The sequence below is a fragment of the Coregonus clupeaformis genome, chromosome 33, assembly GCF_020615455.1.
Source record: "Coregonus clupeaformis isolate EN_2021a chromosome 33, ASM2061545v1, whole genome shotgun sequence".
NCBI lineage: Eukaryota > Metazoa > Chordata > Actinopteri > Salmoniformes > Salmonidae > Coregonus > Coregonus clupeaformis.
In genome coordinates this window covers 12,839,343-12,861,255 of record NC_059224.1, presented here as the reverse complement: position 1 = coordinate 12,861,255, position 21,913 = coordinate 12,839,343, and the positions used below count along the sequence as shown (strand labels likewise).

The window sequence follows — 21,913 nt, the reverse complement described above, 5'->3', positions numbered from 1 at the left end:
ACAAATGCTTTGTTTGTAAAGGATGTTGTAGTGTGCCCCTAGCTATCCGTAAATGTAAAAAACAAGAACATTTTGCCGTCTGGTTTGCTTAATATAAGGAATTTTAAATTATTCGTATTTTTACTTTTGATACTTAAGTATATTTTAGCAAAAACATTTACTTTTGATACTAAAGTATATTTAAAACCAAATACTTAGACTTTTACTCAAGTAGTATTTTACTGGGTGACTTTTACTTGAGTCATTTTCTGTTAGGGTATCTTTACTTTTACTCAAGTATGACAACTGGGTACTTTTTCCACCACTGACAATTAGCTACAACATACCTAATGAATATAACACAGCTTTGGTGACACCCCTGGCTCCAAAACTAATGTAGGAACCGTAGTAGGGGGGAGTACTGTACATTTGTCTAACATAATCCTGCTATTGGAACAGTGTCAAGGTGGAAGTGTGCACTTCATCCTCCAGAAGGCTCACTTCTGATTGGTGAATGGCTAGTTGGGGTGTGATCAAATGGCATATAACTGCATGTTATTGCTTTGGGGCTCTTCTGTTGGTTGTTGCTTCTAGTTGGGATGTTGTATCTTCTATCCAGTTAGGTCAGGACTCAGAAGCAGTGTCAATTAGGCTATCTAGCGTGCTGTTGGCTAAACTAAACTTTCCTCTACACAACTGCCTCAGTCTCCATTCCCCTATTAGTTGAGTTGACTAAGATACCCATTAGTCCATCAGGTTTAGCCTAATCTCTTGGCTTCGTACCCATCAGAGGGACACTCATATCCTGCTCCTTCGCCAGAGTGAAGATGTCTCTCCAGGCTCCTCTCCTACCTGCAGTGGTCCTGTCTCTGGTTCTGGTTGTGTTGGCTCTGACAGGGCTGTCCCATGCCCAGCCCCAGCCCAAGGCTTCTGTCCTGGATTTCTCAGCCAGCCTGGGTAACCTCCTCCCCAGCCTCAGCCGTCCAGCCAACTCCAGCCGGATCTTCTACGGGGTAATGTTTGACGCTGGCAGCACTGGGACACGCATCCACGTCTATACCTTCATACAGAAAGACCCTGGTGAGTTATGTTAAAATTCTACTGGAGAGAGAGGTGTTTAGATGCTCCCAGATGTGTTACTCTATGCAATGTTGTGGAGTTGAATTGCCCATTTATTTCAAAATAAATGTGTGTATTATTAGATGCTAGTCAATGAACATTACACAAAATACCCATCTTCATAAAACATCATTAATGTTTGCAAATTGTAGATTAAATGCTTATTGATCCGAGTGGATTTTGTAATTTCAATTGTATATCTTTATCTGTTGACTGATGGTTCATTTGTATATTTTGTCTGACAGAGGAGTTACCAGTGTTGGATAATGAGATGTTCCATTCCATCAAGCCTGGTCTGTCAGCATACGCAGACATGCCTGAAATGGTGAGTACAGTAGCGGTTGTAATTGTCGATGCAGCAAGTGATATTCCAATATTCCCAAAACACTTCAAATAGATTTTGCTCAAATTCATCATCATCATCATCATCGCAACCACGTTATCTCCCCAGGGTGGGTACACAGTGAGGCAGCTTCTGAAGGTGGCTAAGAAGACCGTCCCTCGGCTGGATTGGAAGAGAACCCCACTGGTCCTGAAAGCTACAGCAGGGCTCAGGCTGCTGCCCCCAGAGAAAGCCCAGGGTCTACTGGAACAGGTACTGGCTAGGGCACTGCTTGATCTGATAGGGGGCTAGTGTGTAGGGAGTTGGGGGGCTAGTGTACGGCTCTACTAAATCAAGTATGGCACTGCCGAAGGTGTTGACACTACATTCACTCTTTCTGTTGTCATCTCTCTATCTTCCCACTCTACCCCTCAGGTGCAGGACGTGTTTGATGAATCTCCCTTCTTCGTCCCAGATGACAGCGTCAGCATAATGGATGGTACAAATGAAGGTAATGTCTCGTCTCGTCTACCAATAACCCCCAGTCAACCTCCAGTCAAACCTATTCATCAGCACTTCGGTGGCAGGCTTCAGCAGTGCTCTCCTCCTGGTAGCACCAGTCACTGTTCTCCTTCTACAGCTTGCTGTGCTCTTTATTTTTCATGGTGTTGGTTTTCCTGAGGCTGTTTTACTAAATTACTGTAGATTACCCTGATCTGTTATGATGACGCTGTTGGAAAAAGAGGGTTGTTGTCGTTAGAGGCAGTGTTGGTTACATCTCAAAAATGTGTAATTATGTGGTGAATGGATTTAGTGGTTTACCAAGCCTCGTGTGGTGTCATTGTTTAATTGATTTGTCAGCATTTTGACCACGTCTCTCAAATGATAGCTCTCTCACACGTAAAACGAATGCTTATGCATGTCAAACAAGTTGTGAGGTAACTGCACTAAACTGCATTGTCAGATCAGTATTAACCCCACTTGAATTGAACTTTTTTGTTCTCGTAGGAATTTTGGCGTGGGTTACTGTGAACTTTTTGACAGGTGAGACTTGTAACTTCTTGTCATAGTACATATTGTAATGAATTCTTTTAACTTTTCATACATTTTTGGTCAGACTATTCTATTATCAGGGTGTAGGGTTGGCCATATATATATATATATATATATATATATATATATATATATATACATACTGTACATAAACTCAAAGACATCTGAAATGGCGATGACATTTTTTATTTCTCATAAACCCTGGCTCTCCAGAAGATAACCTCAACTTGTACAACCATAGTCGATACTGAGTAGGGTTTTATTCCTCAAAGGGACTCCTATCATCTTTATCAGATCTCCACAGCGTGTTTCACACCTCTGGATACAGATCCTGGCCTGTACCAAATCAGAAGTGTGACTGATTCCTATCTCGCCGTCTTCAGAGGGAACTTGTCGATAAAGTTGGTTCAAATGTGAACTTCTTTTTTTAGGTCACCTGTATGCTGAGACCAGGAAGACAGTGGGGATTCTGGATCTGGGGGGAGGATCAACTCAAATCACTTTTCTACCCAAATGCAAGGTTAGGGTCCATTTGTACAAGTTGATTTATTTTCAATATTGTGTTTCTACACTATGTTGATACAGTGTTTATATTTTAATATGAATAATATAATATATGCCATTTAGCAGACGCTTTTATCCAGAGCGACTTACAGTCATGCATGCATACATTTAATTTGCCAGGCAGAAGATCAGTTAGACATGCATACATTTCTTCACATATTTATTTGTCCTGTGCAGAAAACCATTGAAAGTTCTCCTGCTGACTACATTGCCAGACTTGACATGTTCAACTCTACATATGAACTGTACACTCACAGGTAAACAATCTAAATCCACTGATGCAGAAAGTATAAACAGTCACGAGTAATTGTTCTTAATAACAAAACCGTAATAGTTTGTAAAAGTGCTATCCAAATAACTATTAATTGATTGATTTGATTGACAGCTACCTGGGTAATGGACTGATGGCAGCCAGACTGGCAGCCCTAGGAGCACTGGGGGCAGAAGGTAATGGTTCGATTCAATCCGTAGCGCTCAAGAGCTGCGATACACTCAGATAGAAATGTAATTACCTTTAAATTTCAATTGCACTATAACGCTGAACTTCGTCAATACAGATTGAATCGAGCCCTAACATTCCTTTACATATCATCATCAGCATGTTAGAATCCCCAATTCACACACAATATAGGTTTTAGAACATGCAACATCTTTTCACTTTGCTATGTTATTCATAGACCCCCATACATCATTATTTTGTTACTTTACACTACAGGGTTGGAGTGGAGAGTGTTCAAAAGCTCCTGTCTGCCCAAGAAGTTCAGAGAGGAGTGGAGCTTTGGAGGACTCACCTACACAGTCAGCGGGATACCTGATGGTGAGAGTCAACCAACTCACTGGATCTGCTAGAACTACCATCAAATATGTACTGTAATAGAACAACCTTAATATAATATATTCCCTTTAGCAGACGCTTTTATCCAAAGTGACTTACAGTCATGCATGCATACATTTTACATATGGTGTGCGTAAAATGTACCTTGGAACAGTTATTTGGGTGGTAACACAAAACGTAGCATGCCGAACTTGGTACCTCTGAAAGTGTCTTCCTATGCAGGGTACTAGGGTTTACCTGGGGTTGCTGTAAAGCAGTTTGTCACAAATGTGTATGAAAGTGCTATACAAATGCATTGTATTGATTGAAAAATTGAGGTCATAACAGTATCCTGTTTCGGTCCCTGTCCCAGGTTATGCGGGATACAAGCTGTGTTACCAGGAGGTGTTGAAGGTGGTAAAGGGAATGGTTCACCATCCCTATGAGTTGAAAGACACCAGTGTGTTCTATGCTTTCTCGTACTACTTTGACCGAGCCGTGGATGCAGGCCTTATTGGTGAGAACACACACACACACAACTTCTACTACAACCGAGCAGTGGACGCATCAGTAGCCCTGTTTATACCTGGTTCCAACAATTGTCCTTTGTCCTGATCTTGTCCACATTCTGATTGTGCCCACAACAGGTGTAAACGATTACGACGCATTGTGATCAGACCTTCCTGACCACCTCCGGATGTAGTCAGGCACACATTGTGTCTGGATATCTTACAAGTGTAGACGGATCTGGACAGTGAAACCATTTAAATCATCATTATCCCACCCTCTACAAACATTGACAGGCAGTAATATCTGTAAAATAATTTCATACAGGGCGGGACCAAGATATCTAGTCACAATGCTGACACAGTGGACGGATAAGACACATTTTACTACCGTGTGTAGATGCAATGGCTTCAATGTGGGAACAATCGGAATGTGGATAAGCTCAGGACAAAGGACGCATGTTAGAACCAGGTATAAACGGGCTAGTGAGAGGACACACACACACAGTTAGTATAATGACTCCTAGAATGAGATCCTTTCCCTTCCTCCCACTCGACAGGGAAAAATAGCTAATTACTGAGGTAACTGACTCAGACTCAGTGGTGTGATGAGTTCTAGATGTGTAGTTATTAGAGTGGTGTCCGTGGTCGTCGACTCGTCAGTGTTGTAAGATGATGAGAAAGGTTACAGGCCCTATTAGTATGATGGAGATGTATAGGGTTAGTGTAGCCCTGCTCTCATTGTATTGAATGATACAGTGTGATGACAGTGTTTCTGAAGGAAAGATTAACGACCCCCGTCGTTCCTCTCTTTCAGACGGGACCCAAGGAGGAATGCTGGAGGTCAGGGACTTCAAGAAGGGAGCTAAAGAGGGTGAGAACAAGTTAAGCCACAAATACAAAATACCATAAAGATCGATGTATCAAAATAAACGACAAAATACTTGTATTTTGAAATGTATTTAATTAAAATACATGTATTTTGTATTTTAAAATACAGATATATATTTGCAAGTAGCCGGCCCAAACAGTAACGTTTTACTTGTACTTTATCTACCTTAGTTGAGTGCCCCGACTGTAAGTCACTCTGGATAAGTGTCTGCTAAATGACCTAAATGTAAATGTATATGTAAAGAATGTATTAACATACCAAAATGATAGCTCTTATCAGACCGTAGTGCCATCGGACTCCTGATACCAACTCCAGGTGAAAGGGAGCAACAAAATGGTGAACTGCTATAAAAAATGGGATAGAAAAGTATTTTGAAAATACAAATGACAGCTCTCGAAAGTATCTTGTTACAAAACACATAGGAGTGTAGTTCAGCCCAGTGTAATACAAATGACAAATTACTCAGAATTGAAATACATTTTTCAAATACATAGAAATACTGCGCATAGCAATGGATTTATCATTACTGTGTTGTGCAGGGTTCCCCAACTTGGCCATCCAGGTTTTCTGAGCAAAAAAATAACATAAAATAAAAACGCATGTGACACGCTGCACGCACCGCAACCTAGTCTGGCAGATGAATCCCAGCTGTGTGGATTGCCTCCCATTGAAGTGAATGGACTTCTGGCTGAACGCATACATACTGGTGGGCACAAGGCTTAGGCCTAGATTTAATCAGATCAAGCGTTAACCAGCAATAGCCGACACCCGCATAGCTGATATTTTGGCGGTGTCAGAGGTGTAACTGCGTTGGAGCAGCTCTTGTGATCATTGTCACGAAGCCACACCCGTCCCACTCATGTTAGAAGTTCAAAATGAGAAAGTGTAGGCTATATAGAAATAATGATGCTCAAATTAAAAATCATTAAGTTTAAAAAATCAGCCTCATCAAGGTGTAGATAACATCACACATTCCAGTGTTCAAACTTCCTATTAATGTGACTCCGTGCAGCCAATGGCAATGTCCGCGATAGCTATAATGCCAGAATCCGCTGGATTTGACAGCTGGAACGCGGCTTCCTACCCACACCGTCAAAACAGCAGCTATGCGGGTGTTGGCTAGCTCTAGCCCTTACTGCACTATGCTTGAGAAGTCTGAATGGCTTAAAGGTGCCTTCCTCTCCTCGTTTCACTGATCTGGAAGTGGATTTCTGTTTCATGTTCCAGTGTGTAACAAGATGTCTAAGTACCGTCCCGTCAGCCCCTTCCTGTGTATGGACATGACCTACATCACCTGTCTGCTCAAAGATGGCTTCGGCTTCAAGGAGAACACTGTACTGCAGGTGAGACAGTGAAGTCATAATGCACAATAGTCCTTTTGGCAATTCAGTAACACAAAACCACACTTTTTAAAGCTAGCAACAAAGAAATGGTCAGACACAAGATCAGTTAGACATTTTTACTTAAATAAATACAAAAAGGCATGAGTGATTTGGTGTGTGTTGTCTCCTTTCTCCAGCTGACTAAGAAGGTGAACAACGTGGAGACAAGCTGGGCTTTAGGTGCCACGTTCAACCACTTCCAGAACCTAAAGATCCACTGAGAGACAAAGAGCCACAGGGTTGGGTGGGATCACTGGTTTACATGGTGCTCAACAAGAAATGGACTGATAAGCCTTTGTGTCTTGTTGCGAATTGTAATGTCTTAAAGATATGCCAAACTTGTATCTTTGCCTTATGTTCAACTTGCAAGATTTCACATTTGAGATGGAATTACAATTGTTAACTATTTTGTTACCCAACACGTATATGGCTGGTACCATAGTTCAGTAGGTCTGTTGTTTTCATGTTGTGACTGGCTGCTATATTGTAGGCTTGTATTATGTACTTCTCTATTAAAGCACTGGGGGCTGAAACTCCACATAGTTGTGTTACTGCAAATACTGTATAAATCTGGATATTTTGACCGTCTGATATCAGTTGGGTCTGATCTGTCTTTTCATAAAAAAAATTGAAGCTGGTACAGTGGGGAAAAAAGTATTTAGTCAGCCACCAATTGTGCAAGTTCTCCCACTTAAAAAGATGAGAGGCCTGTAATTTTCATCATAGGTACACGTCAACTATGACAGACAAAATGAGAAAAAAATTCCAGAAAATCACATTGTAGGATTTTTAATGAATTTATTTGCAAATTATGGTGGAAAATAAGTATTTGGTCAATAACAAAAGTTTCTCAATACTTTGTTATATACCCTTTGTTGGCAATGACACAGGTCAAACGTTTTCTGTAAGTCTTCACAAGGTTTTCACACACTGTTGCTGGTATTTTGGCCCATTCCTCCATGCAGATCTCCTCAGTGATGTTTTGGGGCTTTCGCTGGGCAACACAGACTTTCAACTCCCTCCAAAGATTTTCTATGGGGTTGAGATCTGGAGACTGGCTAGGCCACTCCAGGACCTTGAAATGCTTCTTACGAAGCCACTCCTTCGTTGCCCGGGCAGTGTGTTTGGGATCATTGTCATGCTGAAAGACCCAGCCACGTTTCATCTTCAATGCCCTTGCTGATGGAAGGAGGTTTTCACTCAAAATCTCACGATACATGGCCCCATTCATTCTTTCCTTTACACAGATCAGTCGTCCTGGTCCCTTTGCAGAAAAACAGCCCCAAAGCATGATGTTTCCACCCCCATGCTTCACAGTAGGTATGGTGTTCTTTGGATGCAACTCAGCATTCTTTGTCCTCCAAACACGACGAGTTGAGTTTTTACCAAAAAGTTATATTTTGGTTTCATCTGACATTCTCCCAATCCTCTTCTGGATCATCCAAATGCACTCTAGCAAACTTCAGACGGGCCTGGACATGTACTGGCTTAAGCAGGGGGACACGTCTGGCACTGCAGGATTTGAGTCCCTGGCGGCGTAGTGTGTTACTGATGGTAGGCTTTGTTACTTTGGTCAAAGCTCTCTGCAGGTCATTCACTAGGTCCCCCCGTGTGGTTCTGGGATTTTTGCTCACCGTTCTTGTGATCATTTTGACCCCACGGGGTGAGATCTTGCGTGGAGCCCCAGATCGAGGGAGATTATCAGTGGTCTTGTATGTCTTCCATTTCCTAATAATTGCTCCCACAGTTGATTTCTTCAAACCAAGCTGCTTACCTATTGCAGATTCAGTCTTCCCAGCCTGGTGCAGGTCTACAATTTTGTTTCTGGTGTCCTTTGACAGCTCTTTGGTCTTGGCCATAGTGGAGTTTGGAGTGTGACTGTTTGAGGTTGTGGACAGGTGTCTTTTATACTGATAACAAGTTCAAACAGGTGCCATTAATATAGGTAACGAGTGGAGGACAGAGGAGCCTCTTAAAGAAGAAGTTACAGGTCTGTGAGAGCCAGAAATCTTGCTTGTTTGTAGGTGACCAAATACTTATTTTCCACCATAATTTGCAAATAAATGCATTAAAAATCCTACAATGTGATTTTCAGGATTTTTTTCTTCTCAATTTGTCTGTCATAGTTGACGTGTACCTATGATGAAAATTACAGGCCTCTCGCATATTTTTAAGTGGGAGAACTTGCACAATTGGTGGCTGACTAAATACTTCCCCCCCCCCCCACTGTATGTGTGTGTAGAATGTGCTTGGCAAAAATATTGTGTTCCATTGTGCTACATGCAGCTGTGCATTAACTACTAACTGTACCTTCGTTCCAATAGCAGCTTGTGAGTTTGAAACTGTTTTCAGTTTCCTTTTTGTTAATGATTGGACTGACATATGCAGCGTTTACCGTGAACACAGTCTCAACGTGGGAACATTGCCTTAAATTTCAATCGCGCTTTAGTGCTGAACTTCAACGATACGAATTGAATCGAGCCCTTGATTAATTTGTGAAGCTAAAAGCATCAGCCTTAATATTTACAAAAGAAAGTGCACTGCATTTTAGCCTTATCTGCACCCAGGCAAGGTTACACAATTGATTTAGTATGTTGTTTAACAATGACAAATACAGGTAGCTATACATTTTTCATGTACCTTCTGTTAATTAATAAAACATTATTTGTATACCTGTCTTTATTTCTTTGGAAAGTCACCTGATAATTCCTTATGTGTATAAACTACAGAAAAAGTCTGTCTGTACAAGTTCTAGAACATTTGACACTGTCTTCTCATAAAACCCTCAGCAGTTAATTATATATATCTACAGGGCTAAAAGGCCACGTTTAGACAGGTAGCCCAATATGGATATTTTTTCCACTAATTGGCCTTTTGACCAATCACATCAGATCTTATCTGATTGGTCAAAAGACCAAAGAGTGAAAAAAAAGCTCAGAATTGGGCTGCCTGTCTAAACGCAGCCACAGTGAAAGATGCATCCATGTAGAGGGTTCTGCCTCAAATGCCTTTCCTGAAGTGAGAACTGAGATTTGCAGAAAAGCCTTGACTACAGCAAAGCCACCACATCCTCTGCATACGTGTGGCTTGCCGTTGTCATGGTGACCAGGTCATGGGGTTGAGAGAGAACGACCACGGAGTCTGCCGAGCCTAGACGCAGGAAGGAAACGAAGGGAAGAAGAGATGAGTTAGAAGGCACATGGGGCTAATTAAATAACTAACATGTCCATAGTTAGGCAATATATCCCCCCGTGGTTTTGGACGATACCCTTGGTTTGAGTCCTGAAAAATACCATAACGCCATCGCTAACTGTTAAAGGGATAGTGCGAGACTTTCTACTTACCCAGAGTCAGATAAACTCATGGATACAATTTATGTCTCTCCCGAGTGGCGCAGTGGTCTAAGGCACTGCATCGCAGTGCTAGCTGTGCCACTAGAGATCCTGGTTCGAATCCAGGCTCTGTCGTAGCCGGCCGCGACCGGGAGACCCATGGGGCGGCGCACAATTGGCCCAGCGTCGTCCAGGGTAGGGGAGGGAATGGCCGGCAGGGGATGTAGCTCAGTTGGTAGAGCATGGCGTTTGCAACGCCAGGGTTGTGGGTTTGATAAAATAATGTATGTGCTAACTGTAAGTCGCTCTGGATAAGAGCGTCTGCTAAATGACTAAAATGTAAAATGTAAAATGTAATGTCTGTGTTCAGTATGAAGGGCGTTCAGTACTACACATCTAGTGGTAGACTTCCAGTCATCGCGCTAATGCTAGTTATTATTGGCTCGCGAAGCTAACTTCCATCATACTGGACGAAGAGACATAGATTTTAGTCATTTAGCAGACACTCTTATCCAGAGCAACTTACAGTTAGTGAGTGCATACATTTTCATACTGGCCCCCCGTGGGAGACGAACCCACAACCCTGGCGTTACAAGCGCCATGCTCTACCAACTGAGCTACAGGGGACTACAAATGGTATCCATGAGTTCATCTAAATCCAGGTAGATGGGGGAATAAAATGATTTACAGAATCTCACACTATCCCTTTAAGAGTATTGGGATTGGACTGTTAAGCATTTCATGGTAAAGTCTACACCAGTTGTATTCGGCACATTTTACAAATAAAATGTGATTTATTGGGGTTTTGCATTTGTGAGACGTTTTGTGTGTGTGTGTGTGTGTGTGTGTGTGTGTGTGCGTCTACCTTGTTCTCGCAGCATGGCATGGTGTAGGTTCATGGGCTCCACCCCCGTAGTCATGGTGACCATGTTGTCGCCAGGTGACCCGTCAGCCTCCAGCAAACTGCTGTGTGTCAGAGCCTCGCCTGTCAATCACACATACTGTTCATTACAGAGGTGTGTGTGTGTGTGTGTGTGTGTCATATCGAACATTCCAGATGGAAGAAAACGAGCCGGTTACACACACACGTAAACTCCAAGGCTCCGGCTAAATTAGGTGTAGTGTGTTGGGTTGGAATTGGAAAAAAAGCCTCTACACCCTGTAACGCTTGTAACCAGGGTTGGTGACCATTGGCCTAGTTTGTGTATTACCCGTTTCTCTGCCCTCGTTCCCCAGCACCTCCTCTCCATGTCTCTTCCTCATGTGGACGTTCCTGCTGCCGCTCTGAGAGAACGTCTTTCCACAAACCCCACACTGGTGGGGCTTCTCTCCTAGAACACAATGATACACAGGAACACTTTTCAGTGGTTGCATCTCAAATGGCACCTTATTCCCTATAAAGTGCACTACTTTGGAGCACAAGGCCATAAGGCTCTGGTCAAAAAGAGTGCACTATATAGGGAATAGGGTGCCATTTGAGATGCACACAGTGACACAAACTGAAGCTAAAGTTCTGACTGACTGTTAACATAATTACATTTTTAAACTGTGCTCTTAGACAGTAGGAACTCGACTTCCACATATTCAGTTGTTATACCGGTAGTTAAAGCAACCTAGCTGTTATAAATTTCACTACGTATAGAATGAAATGCTGAAACTGGCGAGTTTAAATGCTAGTACAGGGGTAGGCAACCCTTTTGCTGGAGTGCCCCAGGTACTGCAGGATTTTGATCCAGCTAGGCACCACACCTGACCAACTGAGCCAATTGATCAGTTCAATGATTGCCTAAATTCAACACACTGGTCTTCCAGGTCAGTTAAATCAAAAACATGAAGTGCCTGCAGCCCTCCAGGACCAGGGTTGCCTACCCCTGTGCTAGTAGGTCAATTCTGGCGTGCAGATTTGATTAACTTATCTGTGGGTGTGTTGTTCTCACCTGAGTGTACGAGCATGTGTTTGCGTAGACTGGAGTACTCTGCAAAGGAACGGCCACAGCCATCTGCTTCACACAAGAAAGGCTTCTCACCTATAGACAACACACACACACCAATGAATGATCACATGCTTGAAAGTACATATGAAGGCTTCTCAAATGTAGACAACACATATTAATGATAACACTTTCTCACAGACCAAGCATTATACCACTCTCCCACACAAACACACTAAGCACATATCTTCCCACAGCACTGAAAACACCTGAAACATATGAAAGACAATCACTTTATTTCTATGCTGTACTACAGAATACAGAGCAGACTAAAACAGATGTTGTTCCGGTGTATGTGCTCTACTGCTGTGTACCTCTAAGCGTGTGGCACTGTCCCCACCTGTGTGTGTGCGTTTGTGGTTCTTGAGGTTTCCTGCGGTAGTGAACTTCTTGCCACAGTTCTTCTCCTTGCAGATGAAGGGCTTGTCTCCGTTGTGAGTTCTCATGTGGACTTGCAGACGCTGCAGTACGTAGAAACTCTTCCCACAGCCCTCCGCCCCACACTGGAACGTACGGTCGTTCCTGACATACACACACATGAACATTTGAGGTGATATTTGAGTGTGTGTGTGTGTGAGTGTGAGTGTGTACCTGTGTGTTTTGAGGTGGTATTTGAGGTGAGCAGGCCAGGTGAAGGTTCTGTAGCAGCCCTCAAAGGAGCAGCGGAGGATCTGTTTAGACGACATCGTACGATTGGTCCTCGCCGGCTGCTCTCTCTTTGCCCCCTCCGACGGGAAGCTGGGCAGGCGGTCACCTAGGCAACAGAAGCAGCGAGTGATATCCTAAACAGAAGTCTTCCTGTACATTTTATAGTGTTTTTCTATATAGTTAGTATCAGCTAAATGTCACACCTGCTCTTCAGTCAGTGATCAGTTGGTGGCAATAAACCCCCATTAAAGTCAATTTACCCACCACCATAAAAACCAAAGAAGAAGTGACATTACTGTTGCTGCCATTCCCAGCCCTTGCGTCCTGGCTAGCCTTGGCATCTTTAGCCAGCTGTGCCCGCGTTGCTGCGATGAGGCTGTCGTGCGCCAACTCCTGTACCCGCAGGTACCAGGGGGCAGTGCCATCCACACAACAGTCCCCGGATGAGATCACCTCCTCTTCCTCCTCCTCTGTCCCGTCTGCTGAAAAGATTAGGGGCTCAGAGGAGGCTGCTAGGCCTGGAAAGAGAGGGAGAAAGGGGGGAGATAGAGAGAAAATGAGAGGTGGAGGGAGAGGGAGACACAGAGGGAAGACAGTTTGTCAGGGCATGATAAATTGTCCTTGTCACATGTTATCTCAGCCCTACAATGTAAATAAAACAAGGTCATAAGACAATAAATGTGATCATTTGTCCGGCAGAGACAGAGCCTGGCAGAGACGGAGCCTGGCAGAGACTGGCACAGACAGAGCGTGCAGAGGAGATGAGATGATAAAACTTGTCGGTGCATTTGCCTGGCATTGCAAAGCTGCTTTGTCACACCACAGTACAGATAACAGTTAAATAAATAATTCATTTCAATACATACAGTACCAGTCAAAGGTTTGGACACACCTACTCATTCAAGGATTTTTCTTTATTTTTACTATTTTCTACATTGTAGAATAATAGTGAAGACATCAAAACTATGAAATAACACATATGGAATCATGTAGTAACCCAAAAAAGTGTTAAACAAATCAAAATATATTTTACATTTTATATGTTATTCAAAGTAGCCACCCTTTGCCTTGATGACAGCTTTGCACACTCTTGGCATTCTCTCAACCAGCTTCACCTGGAATGCTTTTCCAAAAGTCTTGAAGGAGTTCCCACATATGCTGAGCACTTGTTGGCTGCTTTTCCTTCACTCTGTGGTCCAACTCATCCCAAACCATCTCAATTGGGTTGAGGTCAGGGGATTGTGGAGGCCAGGTCATCTGATGCAGCACTCCATCACTCTCCTTCTTGGTCAAATAGCCCTTACACAGCCTGGAGGTGTGTTGGGTCATTGTCTTGTTGAAAAACAAACGATAGTCCCACTAAGCCCAAACCAGATGGGATGGCGTATCGCTGCAGAATGCTGTGGTAGCCATGCTGGTTAAGTGTGCCTTGAATTCTAAATTAAATCACAGACAGTGTCATCAGCAAAGCATCCCCACGCCATCACACCTCCTCTTCCATGCTTCACGGTGGGAACCACACATGCAGAGATCATCCGTTCACCTACTCTGCGTCTCACAAAGACACGGCGGTTGGAACCAAAAATCTCAAATTGACAAGATAGAGGTGGTATACAGAAGATAGCCCTTTTTGGTAAAAGACCAAGTCCATATTATGGTAAGAACAGCTCAAATAAGCAAAGACAAATGACAGTCCATCATTACTTTAAGACATGAAGGTCAGTCAATCCGCACAATTTCAAGAACTTTGAATGAATGCAGCTGCAAAAAACATCAAGTACTATGATGAAACTGGCTCTCATAAGGACCGCCCGAGGTTAGGAAGACACAGAATTACCTCTGCTGCAGAGGATAAGTTCATTAGTTACCAGCCTCAGAAATTGCAACCCAAATAAAATGCTTCACAGAGTTCAAATAACAGACACATCTCAACATCAACTGTTCAGAGGAGACTGCGTGAATCAGGCCTTCATAGTCGAATTGCTGCAAAGAAACCACTACTAAAGGACACCAATAAGAAGAGACTTGCTTGGGCCAAGAAACACGAGCAATGGGGTTCTAGCCGACGTGTCTTTGTGAGACGCAGAGTAGGTGAACCGATGATCGCCGCATGTGTGGTTCCCACCATGAAGCATGGAGGAGGAGTGATGGTGTGGGGGTGCTTTTCTGGTGACTGTCTGTGATTTATTTAGAATTCAAGGCACACTTAACCAGCATGGCTACCATAGCATTCTGCAGCGATACGCCATCCCATCTGGGTTGCGCTTAGTGGGACTATCATTTGTTTTTCAACAGGACAATGACCCAAAACACACCTCCAGGCTGTGTAAGGGCTATTTGACCAAGAAGGAGAGCTGCATCAGATGACCTGGCCTCCACAATTACCCTACCTCAACCCAATTGAGATGGTTTTGGATGAGTTGGACCACAGAGTGAAGGAAAAGCAGCCAACAAGTGCCCAGCATATGTGGGAACTCCTTCAAGATTTTTGGAAAAGCATTCCTCGTGAAGCTGGTTGAGAGAATGCCAAGAGTGTGCAAAGCTGTCTTCAAGGCAAAGGGTGGCTACTTTGAATAATATAAAATGTCAAATATATTTTGATTTGTTTAACACTTTTTGGGTTACTACATGATTCCATATGTGTTATTTCATTGTTTTGATGTCTTCATTATTATTCTACAATGTAGAAAATAGTAAAAATAAAGAAAACCCCTTGAATGAGTAGGTGTGTACAAACTTTTGACTGGTACTGTATGTAAATGAGATAGACTGACCAGGTGAAAGCTAAGATCCCTTATTGATGTCTCTTGTTAAATCCACTTCAATTAGTGTACTATTTAACTCTGCAGTGTTGGGAATGGGCTTGTAAGTAAGCATTTCACTGTAAAGTCTACTACACCTGTTGTATTCGGCACATGGGACCAATAAAATCGTATTTCATATGGTTGCTTGGGCCCTGCGTCTCTGTACCTTTGGCGAGGTTGAGGAGGACATAGGAGCTACTCTCTGACCGCTGCAGGTCATGGAGGACAGGAGGTGGGCTGGAGGGGGTGTGAGGGCTGCGGGGATGGGGGTTTGGGTGCACCACCATGGGGCTCCGATCTGCTCCCCCAAACTCCGACAGGGACAGAGACCTCGCTGACGCATGGCTGAGACCACCCTCTGGGGAACCAATCACAGATTACATTGGTGGAGTGATTAGTTGGCTAGAGGCCCAATGAGAGAGTAGGTACTTAGAGAGATTTAGTCCAAGTGGCAATATATAATCTGAAAAACATTAGGTTATTATACGGCAGATTGTCTATGATGATATCCAGTCATTGGCTGTCAGATGCTGTCTGTCTGACCTGTCAGGGCCAGCTGTGTGCACAGGGAGCTGTCTGCAGGGGCCAGCAGGGGAAGGCAGGTGTGTTTGGGCTCAGAGTCCTCCAGACCCTGCCCCAGAGGGATAGACGCGTTCTGGACAAACTGAACCAGCAGCTTCAGAAGCAGAGGAGGGAGAGAGAGGAAGAGATAATTCATCAAACAGTTCTGTAGCTGAGGGTGGATCTGTATGTGCAAACGGAAGACCACAAATACAAACCACCATGTATTTGTGTTGGCAAGTGAATAGTGTGGAGCTCTTACCTCGGGTTTGGAGTCAAGCTCATCTGAAAGCATGGATTACGCCTTGAGAGATCTGTAGGAATAAATCACACTATCCATTGCTTACCCCCAAAATGAGCTGTTAACTGAGATGTCCTATTATAGTTTGGGTGAGAATAATCATCTCGGTTTCATCAGCATCCAGTGCTTCCCATTCATGAAGTCATCGTCAACCTAAATAGACTAGCTAACTAAGTTACATCACTTGTTGAAGCTAGCAACCAACATTTCAACAAAACAACATGCTATATACGAAGTTTATTAATTAACAACTGAGCTGCTAGTCCGTTAGCTCAGTGTTTATCACGTCACAAGCTTTGCATAGTTGCAGGTATCTCTGTAAGCTACCGAGTTAGCTGGCTAACTTGTACAGCCTCTAGCTATGTTTAACTAATGCAGCATCAATAAACATGGCCGCCTTGCTAGCAAGACACCACCAGCTCTGTACGTTACTGTCTCTCCAAAAATAACAAATGCCACCAGCTACAATAGATTACCTTTGTGTTACTGGCCAACATTAATTCCCATTGCAGCTAAAAAGGTCGACTGAAAACGGTGGCTAGATTAGCTAGCCGCCGAGTTTGTTTTTAGCGTTTGATTTGTTGCGGTTAATAGCTTGCTAGCTTCTTATGCCAAAACGAAGCATCTCGACAACAGTCAATATATGTCGCACATATACACTTTAATCAAAACACTGAGATAAATGACTTACGAAAGATTAATTTAAACGGTTTACCTTGTTTTCTTATTTGTACATGTAGCAGACCCCAGTTCTACGGGAATACTTGAGGGATAAAACGGGTACTTCCGCGTTTCGTTTTGCAAAAATATAAAAGCAAAGGGCTTTTGATTAACGACATCTGCTGGTTCTTGTGTGGTACCTCAGCTGTTATAAATACTGTAGCTACTCCTATCACTCCCTTCGTCAGTAGGAGTCAGTATAATTCTCAATTTCCAGAGACAAGTACCTGCTAAATGTGTTCGTTTGCTTTCTCTTTTACTCTTGTTGTGGGATGGTCGAGGTTTTGTATCTCAGTAGTAGCCACCGAGAAATACAAGTAAAACTAAATGAATAGAAAAAGATTAGGTTTCGATGTCTTGCTAAGGCTGCACTGCAGCGTCTACTCACAGGCGCTGTCCCACTACTGGACGGCACGGGGGCTTTGACCTGCTTCGTTTCCGACCTGGGCCGGTGCACCCCTCCTTAGACGACCTGGTGACCCCAGGCTCCCCTGGGAGCACCATATCGATACCGAACTTAGTGTGGACACCCGTTCGACATAGCACGCTACAGCCCAGAGCTCCTCAGCTCACTCGATCCGCCAACCTTAGCCTCCCAGTGGCTTGGATTATAGGCACGCGCCACCGCGCCCGGCGAGAAGCTTGGTTGCAGGTAAAGGTTATAAAGGGAGTAGTATGTGGCGTCATTTCGAATGACGCTGTAGGCAACAGTCCTTTTATTTGCAATGTCAATGGGAATAACTAAAAAGTGCTGCTGACTAGCTTGTTAAAAATTAAATAAATAGTGGAAGTGTAGCCTACAGAAAAAAACACACCTGTAACTGACACTGAGTTTGAAATATTGTATTATTTATTTAAAAAACAGTTTCAGAAATTCAGTAACATTTTTAGAAAAAGCAGTGCTCATTTTAAGTCTGCTTAGGCAAGAAAATATTAATTAAACATAACCAACGAATTTCCCCATGCTGACAGAAAATAAAATAAATCACATCAACCATGCTTTGATATCTGCACCCCTACTGCATGCAGGAAAAAAATAACAAAAAGGCATGTAAAAAATATATTGAAAGGTGATAATACAACTATTAATACATCTTCCAGAACATATGCACTATCATTAACATTAGTTGTCAAAAAACATTTATAATGTCCTCTCTTACTCAATCAATAAAGCTACAGACAGTTTGAATGTCCTAGTCGAGAACAGGGAGAAGAGTGAGTACCATGGGTACCCCTACAATTAACACACACAATTCTTTCCACCGATACTACACATTCATTTGTCTCATGACCTCCTGCACTCTTCTCACATCTAGGAATCTCCCTCCCGATTCCATTTCAGTTTATAGATCTGAAGGTCAGAATATGTGAGAGGAATTAGTTGCATGCTCCAACAATTGGCCTATGGATGAATCGATGGAACCATTCATAATGTTAAGGCCTATCCAGTCCTTTCAGATCTGTGAACATTGAAGGTGTGGGAACTAAGGAGGAGGAGCTAGGAAACTAAATGGAACTTGGCCAATGCCTGTGACTCACCTGCTTTTAGGCGGCTCCTCCTGGTTGTGTAAACAGTGACTACAACAAACATGATGGGCAGTGCCACAAAGAGAACTACCGGTATGCGGATGGGCAACTCAACAACATTACTGGTACCTGAACAATGAGATAGACAGGCATTGGTTAAACACAGTCAATCATTTGGATTAATTTATATGAAAGTCAAGTTTGTATCACAAAACAGCCACTAGATGTTGCTGAAGACCAATATCCATCAACCAAACACCTCTACAACTTCACCTCTATCTGAACACCATAGAGCTTAGCGTTTTCATTTGTGCATAATGAGTTAGTTACTTTGATTGTTCAGACCATTCACTAAATATGTTTTTGGTTATATAACATCTTAAATCTGGAGTAGTAGTATTTTGGCATCCCAGAAGAGCAGAAATTCACACAGGAAGAGAGAAGTATGAATGTCATCACAGCAAAGTTAAATACTTTAATATCAAGGTTTAGTTGCATGTAGAAATGCATGCTCTGTATTGACCAAGGCAATACATCTGACTTTGGCCCAATGCTGTACCACTCAAACAATCTACTATACAACTGAGAAAGGAAATAGTCTAAAATACAATACCAGCAGAAGATGCGGAGGTGGCTGACAAGGCTGGTCTTGCTGTAATGGCTGTACTCCCTGGATAGTAGTTTATAGTAGTACATTTTTTTTTTTACATTTCATACAGAACCAGTTCCTATTTCTACAGTGTATGTTAGGGTGGCAGATGTACTTACCCATTGGGCACAGACGTCAATTCAACATCTATTCCACATTGGTTCTATGTAATTTCATTGAAATTATGTGGAAACAACGTTGATTCAACCAGTGTGTGCCCAGTGGTTATTGATGAAATGGGAGATATACATGTTACCTGAGAATGTAGAGGTGTCCAGGAAGGTCCCCACTTTTCTATTCTTAGTCAGCTGACACATCCACTTCTTGTTGTTGTCCTCCCTTTGGATTGCCACAGTCAGAGTGATGTCACAGCCAGACATCTGTGTGACCTGGTGTCTGGAGTCTCCCTGCAGATCTAATCCACCCAGCTCAGAGTAACACCACTAATGATGAGTGGGTTACACTTTCCATAATACGTCCATAATAGGCGAGCAGAGAGCATCTTAATGTTACTGATCCATCAGGCTTTAGATCTGTCTCTGGTGTGCATGATAAGACCGAGAAAGACAATTAGATATTTTAACATGTAGAGAACAGTTAGACCCTAAACTCAGTCTCTCTGCTCTGTTGTTATGTTCTTCCTTTTTCACCCTCAGTCGAGATCTCAATTTACTGTTGCGAGTTAGAATAGTAGAATACACAAGGTGCAATTTCAAAATGTGGATGTGCATCAGCAGTTTTTCTCTTGTTATGTCAGTCACTGATAGTCAGTCAATTAGCCCATGTCAGCTAACGTTATTTTAGATTGCTAAATTAGTTTAGCGGCCAGCTATTCTAAACTTGTTATCATGGTAGAAATACCTGCTGGTGGCCCCCATTGATTTTGTTAGTTAGTCTCACTCAGATATCATATCGTGAATGGATGTGGGCACGCAGACCCGCAAGCAACTGCGGCCCCTCCCGTTGAGTTCAGATTTTTGTGGCCCCAGCCCCCATCAAAGTTGCCCATCCCAGACCTAGAAGAACGCTAAAGCTTCGTCTGGGATTTAACGCACCGTCTCGACACTTACATCACAACAAAGAGAAGAAGATAACTTTATTTAGATGAGGGTTTTATTTTTAGTAGAACTGAAAAAAGTTATAATTTAATACAGTTGAAATGTTTACAAATTAGATGCGCTGAAATGAAAGCAACTTCCGAAAATGAACACTCGGATTATAGTGATATTATGTCTGATCTCGCAAAAATATGTTTAGATAGGTGTAATCCAAGCCTGTTGATTTGTAATCCTGCTATTGACACACTTGTTGAATTATGCAAGAAAATGTGACAACAACAGTAACTAATGAGGCAGTCGAGACATATATGCAAATATACCTGGTGTATCTATGCAAATGAGGCACATATAATTGTCTTTATTTTAACACAAAATATGAAAAAATACCTGATACAATAAGAAAATGTAGATATGAGTGCATTCTATGAAAAAAATACGTGAAATTTTACAATAAATTGAATACCTGAATTCCCACCAAAATCAATAAACTCCATTCATTATTTGTTCATACCAGTTAAATGTTTTATGTGCAATATAATTCAGTCAATAGCTGATGGATTATGAAAATTCTAAAAGTTTGGAGTATCTTCATCCATTGTCCAACTGTTGCATTTATTATAATAGTTATTAAAACAGTTTTAACACTTTTCGGTCTACAATACCCACCCCTATCTCACTAACCAAAGACCAGATCAATTACAGAGATCAGATAAATGTATCCCTCCTAAACCCACGGGCCTGGGCCTGGGAGGGCAGTACTTCTTCTGCCAACATTTTCTGTAGATCGTCCGCAGATAGGTCTCGAACTTCCAGAAAACGTTCAGCCGCTTCTAAAGCAATGTCAATTTTTGCCCAGCACAATTTACAACCATCGTGATGAAGTCCTGAAACCTGGATTTGTCGAAGCACAGTTGCTGGGGACCCCACGTTGTAATGGAAACATTCACTGTTGGTCCTTCTGTAACAGCAACAGAGGGAGCGTTCCCTCCTACTCTACCATCAACCCTTCTCACCGCCTCTGCATAAGTAACACCCTGTCATATTCTGACTTTAGCTACCTGTATCTATTTCACTTTTATCGGGCACTCTGAAGACCTGTCTTTATGATTTCCTCCACAGTTACTACACTGACTGTGCTCGTCCTCCAGGCATGTCTCCACTAGATGGAAAACCACCACACCTGGTACATCTAGGCTGCTCCTTCCTACATACTGATGCTACATGACCACATTTCTGGAAACACTGCAGCACAGTAGGCACCAATGCTCTAATCGGGTAGCTAACCTACAGTGGGGAAAAAAAGTATTTAGTCAGCCACCAATTGTGCAAGTTCTCCCACTTAAAAAGATGAGAGAGGCCTGTAATTTTCATCATAGGTACACGTCAACTATGACAGACAAAATGAGAAAAAGAAATCCAGAAAATCACATTGTAGGACTTTTAATGAATTTATTTGCAAATTATGGTGGAAAATAAGTATTTGGTCAATAACAAAAGTTTCTCAATACTTTGTTATATATCCTTTGTTGGCAATGACACAGGTCAAACGTTTTCTGTAAGTCTTCACAAGGTTTTCACACACTGTTGCTGGTATTTTGGCCCATTCCTCCATGCAGATCTCCTCTAGAGCAGTGATGTTTTGGGGCTGTTGCTGGGCAACACGGACTTTCAACTCCCTCCAAAGATTTTCT

General features: G+C 42.6%; 2 protein-coding genes across 3 annotated transcripts; one reads left to right on the top strand and one right to left on the bottom strand.

The window, feature by feature from the left end:
- The first annotated feature begins 750 nt into the window (after positions 1–750).
- LOC121548679 (ectonucleoside triphosphate diphosphohydrolase 5) lies at positions 751–7,329 on the top strand. Its single transcript, XM_041860198.1, has 13 exons — positions 751–1,059; positions 1,344–1,423; positions 1,550–1,693; positions 1,856–1,931; positions 2,429–2,464; positions 2,905–2,993; positions 3,215–3,294; positions 3,423–3,484; positions 3,753–3,854; positions 4,225–4,368; positions 5,175–5,231; positions 6,477–6,592; positions 6,769–7,329. Exons 1-13 carry the CDS (start codon positions 807–809, stop codon positions 6,850–6,852), a joined length of 1,323 nt encoding a protein of 440 aa, XP_041716132.1. The 5' UTR covers positions 751–806; the 3' UTR covers positions 6,853–7,329.
- Positions 7,330–8,807: 1,478 nt separating this feature from the next.
- LOC121548678 (zinc finger protein 410) lies at positions 8,808–17,090 on the bottom strand. 2 transcript variants are annotated; one of them, XM_041860197.2, is made up of 11 exons: positions 16,984–17,090; positions 16,230–16,281; positions 15,950–16,082; positions 15,573–15,764; positions 12,899–13,120; positions 12,546–12,708; positions 12,295–12,476; positions 11,901–11,990; positions 11,175–11,294; positions 10,829–10,948; positions 8,808–9,781 (listed from the first exon to the last, which is right to left on the bottom strand). In XM_041860197.2, exons 2-11 carry the CDS (start codon positions 16,260–16,262, stop codon positions 9,681–9,683), a joined length of 1,356 nt encoding a protein of 451 aa, XP_041716131.1. In that variant the 5' UTR covers positions 16,263–16,281; positions 16,984–17,090; the 3' UTR covers positions 8,808–9,680. The 2 variants fall into 2 exon arrangements, with proteins under 2 accessions (XP_041716131.1, XP_041716130.1); XM_041860196.2 differs by having other exon boundaries at positions 12,295–12,708.
- Between the last annotated feature and the right edge of the window lie 4,823 nt (positions 17,091–21,913).